Below are 12,380 nucleotides of genomic sequence, written 5' to 3' on the forward strand. Positions count from 1 at the left end.
CGCCAGGATTCTCATCCCAATTTCCGGTGCTCAAGCGCCCTCAGGGGCAACTCCTGAGAACCTGAATCCAGAATAGGCCCTATACATTTGTACTTAAGAGTAGTAATGGCATAGCCATATCAGAAAACTTGAACTCAAATATGATATTAATTATAAGCAAAATGCCACTCATCTTCCTTACAGTGCATGCGTCACTTTACATCACTGCCACCACAAGCAAATTTTGTAGAGAATCTGTAACAATGCTGAGGTCACTGGGGGTCATGGTGATGAGGCAGGAAGTGATGTCAGAAAGCATTCTTGTTTATTTATTTATTTATTTGACTAGTTTTTTACACAGTACTCAAGAATATTTCACTTATAGGACGGTGGCCAATATTATGGTGGGAGAAAACAGGGGGAAATCCATGACCATCCACAGGTTGCTGACAGACCTTCCCACATACTGCTGAATAGGTGGACTCCCAGCGGAGTGCATTGGTGAGAGGATCCTGGGTCATTACAGCCCACTAGCACCCTAACCAACAGAAAACACTCTCCCGTGTCTTTGACTACATGTATAATTGATACACTTGCATTCCCTTCATCTAAAATATGCACACTATGATTCTAATGGACACCTGAAACAATTTTATTGATGTATGCTGATAAGTGATGAGGTTAAGCTCAAACAAGCCTACATGCAATGCACATACTACAAGTGTCAAGCTTGTCTACTGGTGGCAGTGATGTAAAGTCAATATAGAGAGCGAAACATGCGCTGTGAGGAGTATGAATGCCATTGAATAGTATCAACACAAGTTGAATTTGATATAAACCTGTGTAAACTTACATATTATCATAATATTTTAAGGCATATACAATGATTAGGATGAGTAATATCTTTATTAACATTAATTTAACATTAATCTCAGCCCGCTTAGTGGAACTGATTTGCCTTAACCCTGACAACCCCCCCCCCCCCCCCCACTATAAACCATTCATATTTTTCGGCCAGCATTGATGTTTATGAATTTTTGATTGCATCCTATACTCAGCAAGATTTTGGACCATAGTGAGTTGCCTAAGTTAGGTGTTTAATTGTTCATAAATGAATTTATTTATTTATTTTTTTTTTTGGTGATAATTTCAGGTGAAGCACCAGCTTTACAGAATGGAAGTCCAGTATTCGAAACAAGCTGTTCTGTCATTGTATCGTATGCTGTTGAGAAAAGGAAGGACACTACAGTACACAGACAAGCAGTTTTATTTCCGTAGGGTTCGGGCTGAGTTTGAGAAAAATTCTGAGGTTACAGAGAAACAGCAACTACTGTTTTTACTGGAGGTAAGGTGGATAAGAGTCAGGCTTTTGGAGGAGGGATAAACCAGTTAATGAAATGGAAATGACAATATTTGATAAAACTGATAAAGCTATAGGTTGAAGTCCCGGTCACCCGAGAGCTAAGACTACCTACAATGACCGTGGTCAGTCGAGGCCCATTTACACCTATTGAAAACCAAGACATTGTATGCATGCAGTCATACCTCCATGTATACTGACCTACCAACTGTTGCAGAACAACAATTATCCATGGTATTTATTCATCTGATTGCATCAAATCAAAGACATCCTGTTACAGGAATATGCATACAGTTGGTATAGATCGCTTGTGATCATACCACAAAGCTTGACCAATTTATATTAGTCCCGCGTCTTATCGTATGATTAACCCAAGACTTCTGAAAATTACCCGCAGTATTTCTCTCACAGGTTTCCTTAATTAGTCGTAAGTGCACCCAGTTTCTTCTAAAATTTGAGATACCTAGTCTGCTCATGTTAACTAATATGTATGTATTTTGTATAAATTTTGGCAGGAATATTGATTTTTTTTTTATCTCACATAGTTAGACCTTCTAATGAACCACCTACTCATATCTTTCCTTTTCCAAAAGGCTGGTAAAGAAATATAATATTCTACTTTCAACGCTACTAATATCTGTCCCAGTTTTTAGAAGAATTAGATTAGGTGTCTCTAGTCAAGAAGTTCATGCATGTAGGCCGGTTCCTGGTGAAGGGCAGTGATTTTTTTTCTGGGCTCTGTGCTATTTATTTAGCCCATATGCCTTACCACAGTAATACACATGAAAGACAGTCCTGAAAATTGTCATTTAGTTCAGTGGAAAATATTGAAGATCCCATGGAAAACTAGCAAACGTTTTAAAGTTACTTATTCTGACAAACATATGTACAGATATGCATACACACCACATTGGTGGGAAGTGCGCCTTGGTCTTCAGTTCACACAGATGCTGTTGACCATACACACCACATTGGTGGGAAGTGCGCCTTGGTCTTCAGTTCACACAGATGCTGTTGACCATACACACCACATTGGTGGGAAGTGCGCCTTGGTCTTCAGTTCACACAGATGCTGTTGACCATACACACCACATTGGTGGGAAGTGCGCCTTGGTCTTCAGTTCACACAGATGCTGTTTACCGTACACACCCTATTGGTGGGACATGCGCTTGGTCTTCAGTTCACACAAGTGTTGTTGACCATAGACACCACATTGGTGGGACATGCGCTTGGTCTTCAGTTCACACAAGTGTTGTTGACCATAGACACCACATTGGTGGGATATGCGCCTTGGTCTTCAGTTCACACAAGTGTTGTTGACCATAGACACCACATTGGTGGGACATGCGCCTTGGTCTTCGGTTCACACAGGTGTTGTTGACCATAGACACCACATTGGTGGGACATGCGCCGTGGTCTTCAGTTCACACAAATGTTGTTGACCGTACACACCACTTTGGTGGGACATGCGCCTTGGTCTTCAGTTCACATAAGTGTTGTTGACCATAGACACCACATTGGTGGGACATGCGCCTTGGTCTTCAGTTCACACAGGTGTTGTTGACCATACACACCACATTGGTGGGACATGCGCCTTGGTCTTCAGTTCACACAGGTGTTGTTGACCATACACACCACATTGGTGGGACATGCGCCTAGGTCTTCAGTTTATACAAGTGTTGTTGACCATACACACCACATTGGTGGGACATGCGCCTAGGTCTTCAGTTTACACAGGTGTTGTTGACCATACACACCACATTGGTGGGACATGCGCCTAGGTCTTCATTTTACACAGGTGTTGTTGACCATACACACCACATTGGTGGGACATGCGCCTTGGTCTTCAGTTCACACAAGTGTTGTTGACCACTTATCGTCACCAAGGACCAACAAACAGAGAAAGGGAGAGAACAGACAGAGGAACTGAGAGAACACCCAGAGGGAGAGAATCATCACACTTCAACAAAGAGTATTATATGTGTTTTACTGGCAGCCACTTGTGCTAAAAGCATGGTTACAGAGCAGGACTAGGAAATCCTTCAAAACTAAGTATTTCATTGCCTTTGTTGCTTGCCATTGTTAAATTAAATAATCATGTTATTTTGTTTCCCATTGTTGCTTTCAGAAAGGTCACCAATTCCTGAAGAAGGATGCGCTTATCTGACAAGTCTCAGTGTGATTAGTGGCATGAATGCTGAAGACAGTGATAAGAAAACTAATGGTGTACATTTGCATATAGAGACTAAGCAATCATGCAGAGTACCATAAATCTGTTAACGGCTGTACAGCAGGGTGATACTGATGCCATTCACGTCTTACTTTCGGCTGATGTCCTGCAATCTGACCTGAACAGCGCCCTCTGCTGGAGTGCCAGGTTAGGATCATGTGACATCACTGAGATGCTCTTGTCTGCCGGTGCAGATCCAAACTGTCGTTTGTGGGGTGGATTCTCTCCCCTGTTGTGGGCCACTATATTCTCAGAGAACGCAGAAATTATGCACCTGTTGCTTAGATCAGGCAGCAGTGTGAACTGTGCATCATACAGACGGCGACAAACTGTCCTGCATGCTGCGGTCATTCGTGGTAGCGCAGAGTTTACATCAATCCTGTTGGGACACGGAGCAAACCCTGACAAGCAGGACTACCTGTCCAGGACTCCCTTACACTATGCCATTCAGAGGAGTAATCTGCAGGCCATCAAAATGTTACTGACTCACAACTGCAACGTCAACATCTGTGGTGTCCATAACGGAGAATACATCTCTCCTTTGTACTGGGCTTTGCTACAAGACAATTTAGAAGCGGCGAAAATGTTACTGCTAGCCGGTGCTAAGTTCAACCAGCCCACCATCTACTGTACGGTTACTGTGAACCAGTTTTACCGTACGATTGAGGAGACTCTGAAAATGCAGGTTCGTCCCGTCTATCTCCAGCAGCAGTGTCGTGTCTGCATACGCCATCAGTTCAGCTATGACATTCTGAAGAAACTAGAACAACTTGTGTTCCCAAAACGGCTGAAGGACTTCATTCGATTAGAAGAACTTGATCATTGCTGTTGTGGACATTAATTGTTTTATTAGTCCCTTACTGGGACCCAAGGGGTGGGGTGGGGGGATTTGGTTGGAGCTTTAGAGCTGGAGTTTTGGGTGCACCGTTTGTGATTCCATGTGTGTGTCAATCTGTCACAAAACAGTATTCCAGACTTTTTTTCATAACAGATCATCAGATTGAATTGGATGCTGGTAGAGGCTTCACATTGACGAGCTACAGATCAAGTTTTCAACAAAATTGTGGTTGTTTTTGTCTCTTCTTGAACTAGGACAGTTTTCCAGACTTTATTTTTGGTTTGTCCAATTGAATAGAAAATTGGCACCTGGCTTCATCATGACCAGGAACATACTAGGTTTGAGTTTGGCACTGTTTCTGGTTTGTCTTATTTTCAACAAAGTCATGTCTGTTTGTGTCAGTTTTGTTCTGCTGTTGTCTGTGCCAAAGCTGTTGTAATAGTCGGGCACCTCAGACTGGCAGGGGACGTGTATTGCAAAACCAATACTTACAGAGTGCTCGCTCAGGTGTTTTAATACTTGTTGAGATTCCTTGTTATATGTAAAATTCACATGTGTAAGTGTATGTGTAAGAGGTTATCCAGCCCCAGGGCCAGTTTAACAAAGCAGGACCTTGTAGCATTACATACAAATAATTTTCCTTTGAACATTCACTCGAGTGATTGTATTGTCCTGATATTTCAATTTTACAAGGATATACAGATTTTTAATGAATTTATGACCATTTGTTACATTTTATAACAAACACATAAAAATACTAGTTAAAGTAAATACAAGTTTAGGTACATTTGTAGTCTAGAAAAAGGTAGTTAACATGACAATAATGTGACATTAATAGGATATTAATGTGATGCTAATGGGACAGTAATATATTTAATGCAGTGTTAATGAGACGTGAATGGAACATTAATGGGATGTGAATGGAATGTGATTGTGATGTTAATGTGTGTGGATGTAATGTTAATTGTATGTGAATGCCGTGTTAATGGGATGTGAATGTGATGTTATTGGTATGTGAGTGTGATGTTAATGGGATGTGAATGTGATGTTAGTGGGTGCGAATATGATGGTGGTGGTATGTGAATGTGATATTAATAGGTGTGAATGTGATGTTATTGGCGTGTGGATGTAATGTTGATGCTGTATGGATGTGATGTTAATGGGAAGTTAGTATGATGTTAATGTGATGTGATGTTTGTGGGTGTGAATGTGATGTTAATGATATGTGGATGTGATGTTGATGGGATATGGATGTGATGTTAATGGGACGTTAGTATGATGTTAATGTGATGGGATGTTAATGGGATGTCAGTGTTAATGAAATGTGAATGTGATGTTAATGGGTGTTAATGGGACGTTGATGGTATGTGAGTGTGATGTTAATGGGTGTGAATGTGATGTTGATGGTATGTGATTGTGATGTTAATGGGTGTGAATGTGATGTTGATGGGATGTGGATGTGATGTTAATAGAATGTGATTTTAATGGGATGTGATGTTAATGCGATATAGATGTGATGCTAATGGGCATTAGTATGATGTTAATGTGATGTTGTATAATGGAGGTCAAGTAAGAGTTGTACATGGACAATGTAATACATCACTGTGGCGCCAGTATGCATGTACAGACATGGTTGTCTTTGTGTGGCTGTGAATGTAGCGTAGCATCAGTATACATGTACATACATGGTTGTCTTTGTGTGGCTGTGAATGTAGCATAGCATCAGTATACATGTACAGACATGGTTGTCTTTGTGTGGCTGTGAATGTAGCGTGGCATCAGTATACATGTACATACATGGTTGTCTTTGTGTGCCTGTGAATGTAGCGTGGCATCAGTATACATGTACAGACATGGTTGTCTTTGTGTGGCTGTGAATGTAGCCTGGCATCAGTATACATGTACATACATGGTTGTCTTTGTGTGCCTGTGAATGTAGCGTGGCGTCAGTAGACATGTACATACATGGTTGTCTTTGTGTGGCTGTGAATGTAGCGTGGCGTCAGTATATATGTACAGACATGCTTGTCTTTGTGTGGCTGTGAATGTAGCCTGGCATCAGTATACATGTACAGACATGGTTGTCTTTGTGTGCCTGTGAATGTAGCGTGGCATCAGTATACATGTACAGACATGGTTGTCTTTGTGTGGCTGTGAATGTAGCGTGGCATCAGTATACATGTACAGACATGGTTGTCTTTGTGTGGCTGTGAATGTAGCGTGGCATCAGTATACATGTACAGACATGGTTGTCTGTGTGGCTGTGAATGTAGCCTGGCATCAGTAGACATGTACATACATGGTTGTCTTTGTGTGCCTGTGAATGTAGCGTGGCGTCAGTAGACATGTACATGCATGGTTGTCTTTGTGTGGCTGTGAATGTAGCGTAGCGTCAGTATACATGTACAGACATGGTTGTCTTTGTGTGGCTGTGAATGTAGCGTGGCATCAGTATACATGTACAGACATGGTTGTCTTTGTGTGCCTGTGAATGTAGCGTGGCATCAGTATACATGTACAGACATGGTTGTCTTTGTGTGGCTGTGAATGTAGCATGGCGTCAGTATACATGTACAGATATGGTTGCCTTTGTGTGGCTGTGAATGTAGCGACCATGTAGCGACCATGGTTGTCTGTGTGCCTGTGAATGTAGCATGGCGTCAGTATACATTAGAGACATGCTTGTCTTTGTGTGGCTGTGAAAGTAGCGTCGTGTCAGCAGACATGTACATACAAGGTTGTCTTTGTGCGGCTGTGAATGTAGCATGGCGTCAGTATACATGTACATACATGGTTGTCTTTGTGTGGCTGTGAATGTAGCGTGGCATCAGTATACATGTACAGACACGGTTGTCTTTGTGTGGCTGTGAGTGCGGTCCAGAGGCTAAGATGCTTTTCTTTTAATTACTAGCATGACTAGAAGACAAAGAAAGCATGGGATTCCTGAGTGAACAATCTCCTCTGTTCTCAGTGTGTTAGTGGCAGTCTATTCCTTAGTTGTGTATACTCCAGTATGGTAGTTTAGATGGTCCTAGAATGTACATGTGCAGTTGGCCTTTTCCCACTAGTCTGGCCTACATGTATGCATAGCATGTTGAATAATAAAAATCTTCTTTATACAAAGTATTCTTCAGTAGGCCTAATGCATTTATCAAATAAACAAGTAAACTGCAATGTATAACAGCATAGTTAGATCAGTAAGACCAGTAAACCAAATACAAGTCTCAGTCACCTGTCTCGCTCAGCTGTTCTTCATCCCTCCCTCTGCAGAGCCTGCAGGATTATGAGTCATTTTAGGCTAGAAAATTGGCTCTGAAATTTCGATTGATAGATCTCAAAAAACAAATTTGATTGCGGAGTATTCCAGAAAAGTTCAAGTTTTAATTATAAGAAGTTATAAAGTAAACTCTAAAAGTGAGTGTGATAGATCAAATAGGCAGTCTTATCAAACTAACTTTGTCTTATTTCTTCAGCGAGCATATGCTCACTCGTGAACTATTCAGTGATTATTTTGTTATTAAGTTGTCCGTGGCTGCGTTGGTTAGCGCACCAGCGCGGGGCAATGGCACAGGAGCCTCTTACCAATGCGGTGGCTGCGAGTTCATGTCTAGCTCATGTTGTCTTCTTCTCCAGTCATTCGTGGGAAGGTCTGCCAACAACCTGTGGTTGGTTGTGAGTTTCTGCCAGGCTTTGTCCAGTTCATCCAACCATAACGCTGGCTGGAATTGTCTAAGTGAAGTATTCTTGTGTACGGTGTAAAATACAGATCACATGGAAACCCAAGATCATCGAGGATTGGAGGCAGACCCTCAGTGTTTGACATCATCAAACCTGATGGATTCTGTCTTTTGCATAAAGCCAACTTAAAGTAAAAGAAAGCTGAGATATGAAGTAAGGTTCATCATCCAGACAACGGAAAACTATGAGTAAAAATACTGTCAATTATTTTTTCTGATTTTTTTTTAAGAGTGTTGAAAGTATTGGAATACTAAGGTGAGCTTTATGAGCCATACTGACAGTTTCTGGGAACTCTGACGTCACATCACCTTTTTTAACCGGTGATCTCTAGAAGGAAGGAACTTTTAGGGACATTAATTCAGTAATCTTTTACTGATAAATAATAAGAGTTATTCAAACATTCAGTGTAGTGATTAGAGTTAGATAAACTTCCTGTGACGTCAGAGTTCTTAATGTTTGATAGTATGGTCTGTAAAGGCCACCATAAAATTCAAGTGTTTGATTTATTGATTTGATTGGTGTTTTATGCCATACTCAAGAATATTTGACTTATATCACAGCGGCTGGTATTATGGTGGGAGGGAATCGAGCAGGGCCTGTGGGAAATTTAGACCATCTGCAGGTTGTTGGCAGATCTTCCTGCGTCCAGCCAAGTGTTTGAGCAATGGAAGTATATTTATGTATAGTGTTAAGTGGTCTATCTATGATTTTTAGACATATTTTTCTTTGACTGCTTTTAATTTTGTGGGAAAACTCTTTTTTTAGAACAAAGTGGGAGGGGGTTACAGATTTTAGGGTCATGTATGAAGTTACACATGTAATTTTGTGGGAAAACTCTTTTTTTAGAACAAAGGGGGAGGGGGTTAAAGCTTTTAGGGTCATGTATGAAGTTACACATGTACATGTATTTTAACCTTTGACACCATGTGTACTGTACACATACATGTAGAGTATACACTGGTGTGTCAAACAATACTATGCAGAACACGACCAGCTGTACCACAGAGGCCGATGTTTTGACTAGTTAGTGAATCATGACTAGTTAGTGAATCGACATTACAGTTAACTGCATACTATAAACATATATACATACTTGGGATATGGGTCTCTTTGTAAAGGGAATAAGCATGGAAATTTTGGCCTCAGACAGATTGCTAGTGTGTTCAAATGAGAGTTTGGTTGTATCCTTAAGATATAACGAATCATACCCATCATGGTGAAGCTAAGTGAGTGACTTGGGAGAAACCCACACTGAGGCTCAGGCCCAAGGTGGTTAAAATGAAATTCCAAACTTTCCTTAAAGAACTCCTGAAAATTTCACTTGTATGTACCCATGTACGTGTATAGGGCATGCGAAGAGTGGAGTAAAACAAAGTGCTGGGAGTAATCCACAAACCTTTGGCAGTTTAGTGGCAAACTTTGTCATGTGTAATGTCATATTGGTGGAAAGTGAACGGTCTCTGTTCGATCCAAGATCTGTTCATTTCTTCCCAGCTTAGCATTCAGAAATAATGTGGAAGCTGAGCTGGGTACAAGGACAACCAATCTCAAAGCTAGGTCTCAGTGAACGTGCAAAACCACACAAAGGGCACAGGGGCGAACATTTTATATTGCCATCAAATCTCAGTGAACAACTGGACACGCAGAATCCTGAACGTTCCCGGAGAATGAGAATGAAATTATGATGTGATCTTGGGACTGAAATGCAAATTAAGCCATGGACAACATCCTGATTGATGAACTTGATAATTTTGTTCTTATATGACGGAGGAGGCAGAATATAGATGTATACTACCACCACTAGGTACACTGTAGGTACCTGACAAATCTCTGCAACCTTCTTAATCAGCGGAGAACTCGTTGGCTGTGGCCAGAACAATACTGTAGATAAATATGGGTCAGCAACAGCCTCCTCTCCGGTTATAAACAACCTAGAAGTCATCCAGTCTAAAGCATCAAGCAACCATTTGACATATACTGTATTGCTGGCGATTACGTGCCATGCTGAAGTCGTTGGTCGAATTACAGAATGATCTCAAGCAGTTTTCAGAAACAGAATTCTATTATAGTAAACACAGGTATTACGGTATTTTGAGTTGGTTTTTAGGGTATATGGTCTTGGGCCCAGTTTCACGAAGCTCTCTTAACGTTACGACCTAGCAACCACAACAATGACGTAATGCCTACACCACTGGTCATCGTGCTAGTTTAGTGAGCGTAACGTTAAGAGAGCTTTATGAGTCCTGCATCCTGCATGTGACATAGCCCTGTCTTGCAGGGCACGGCTTACTCACATACCTATCAGCACGTGTACTTCAGTGGGCGACAAAAAATGAACGATGCAGATACGACATACAGCAGAAATGCGCAGCTTTATTTCACTCCAAACAATAACTAGTATACATGTATATGTGCAGCAGTGATCTGGCTGAGAAAACATGGAGTATTCGGTACAGCCACACTTATCCTGTGATTGGTTACTGGCTCGCTACTCCTCAGTATGCATGAGTTCCTGCATGTTGTGTGTCACATGAGCTCTGGGTACACCCTTATTCTGAGTACACCAGCTCATGAGACATTAACATGATACATGGCTAGTATCATGGCTAGCACATGTCGTGTGTCACATGTGTGTCACATGAGCTCTGGGTACACCCTTATTCTGAGTACACCAGCTCATGGGACATTAACATGATACATGGCTAGTATCATGGCTAGCACATGTTGTGTGTCACATGAGCTCTGGGTACACCCTTATTCTGAGTACACCAGCTCATGAGACATTAACATGATACATGGCTAGTATCATGGCTAGAATGTTCAAATAGAAGACAACAAACAATTCAAACTTAATTATGTTGGAAGAGATAGAAATAATCACCCACAGCAATTTTTTTCTAAGGAAGTTGGTAGCTCTATAAATTAACTTTTGATTTGGAATTCTTATGAAGGCGTGGATGGCACCATGTTTGAGTAACAGTAAATGTGAGGTCTCGTCAATGGTACCCCAGGATGATATGGCCAAAAGACAAAACAGGGTTCGGCTGACGTCAGCAGACACAGGTGCTTTTTAAACTTGATACAGGATACTTTATTGATGCTTATATGATGTCATTTGGTTTGCTGCCTTTCCTTTAAATATGTCCGAGCTAAACGGCTGGTAGCATTCCTTAGCAGACTAGCATGACTGGTGAGGAGCACCACAGTGTGGAGAGTGGGCTACTTCAACTTCAGAGCAGCAAAAGGAACAGGAAAATATGACCAATGTACATACATTGCACGCAAACTAAGAAAACTCATATCCGTGATAAATAAATAACTGATTATGGGTTTAAAACCCACTACTTATCATTTGGAGCGGGAAGTAACGACGGTCAACAAACCTTTGGGTTGCTAATAAGTTCAAAGCAAAAATTCACACTACAATGTATAAAAGAAAAAGAAAAATCCCAAATAAAAATGAAAAAAAGAAAATCAATATCATATCTCTGGAAGCAATTATCAGGCCACTTTTTCCTTCAAGACACAGCTCCCAGTTATATATTGACAAATATTTCACCCAATCCATCACATAGGACTACACATGTACACAGGTTAAAATGGGTGCATAGCTGCAAAACGCAGACATGTGGTCAGAGGTGTATTTATAGGACTTCAGTCTGGTATTAAGTTTCGTGCTATAAAGTTCATGTTCATGAGGGCTGTATTACATTTCTGAATAACTGGCTCAATTTGTCCAGAAGTGTAATGACAAGCCCACTATGGCAATACGATTGGACCTGTACTGGATGAAAGGCACATATTTTGTTCAACAGGCTAGAGATCTTTTCAGCCCAACAAAATGTCTCCTATTTGTTCTCCAATTCCTGGCCCATGATTAAATCTACCAACCAAAGGAATTCGTCCACCTTACCTAAACGTTTGCTACATTACACCCAAACTCCATCAAATTAAATTTTGATTTCTAAACCAAAAAAGAGTTATAGAAATAATAGGATTTCTAGGATGAATAGAACTCCAAGAATCCGTTAAAATATGTAACTTTAGTCTGGAGCAAAACTTTGGTGATTTTACCATATTCTTGACACAGTATATCCACACATATGAAGTAACATGTACAAATTAAAGCCCTTGGGAAATTTAATTAACATTTAACAGGAGTGTTTGATTCACACAATATATGCATTTACATTTCACAGGTGACATACCAAAATACGTCATGTGCACACAAAAA

General features: G+C 40.8%; 1 protein-coding gene across 1 annotated transcript; it reads left to right on the plus strand.

Moving 5' to 3' along the window:
- The first annotated feature begins 3,473 nt into the window (after nt 1-3,473).
- LOC135477668 (ankyrin repeat and SOCS box protein 8-like) lies at nt 3,474-6,229 on the plus strand. Its single transcript, XM_064757851.1, has one exon. It carries the CDS (start codon nt 3,596-3,598, stop codon nt 4,409-4,411), a length of 816 nt encoding a protein of 271 aa, XP_064613921.1. The 5' UTR covers nt 3,474-3,595; the 3' UTR covers nt 4,412-6,229.
- Nucleotides 6,230-12,380: the final 6,151 nt, after the last annotated feature.

This window comes from Liolophura sinensis, chromosome 11, assembly GCF_032854445.1.
Source record: "Liolophura sinensis isolate JHLJ2023 chromosome 11, CUHK_Ljap_v2, whole genome shotgun sequence".
In the NCBI taxonomy this organism is placed as follows: Eukaryota; Metazoa; Mollusca; class Polyplacophora; order Chitonida; family Chitonidae; genus Liolophura; species Liolophura sinensis.

Bases quoted from the DNA above. Each gene is read 5' to 3' on its own strand.
- LOC135477668 (XM_064757851.1), top strand. From the start codon at position 3,596: ATGCAGAGTACCATAAATCTGTTAACGGCTGTACAGCAGGGTGATACT.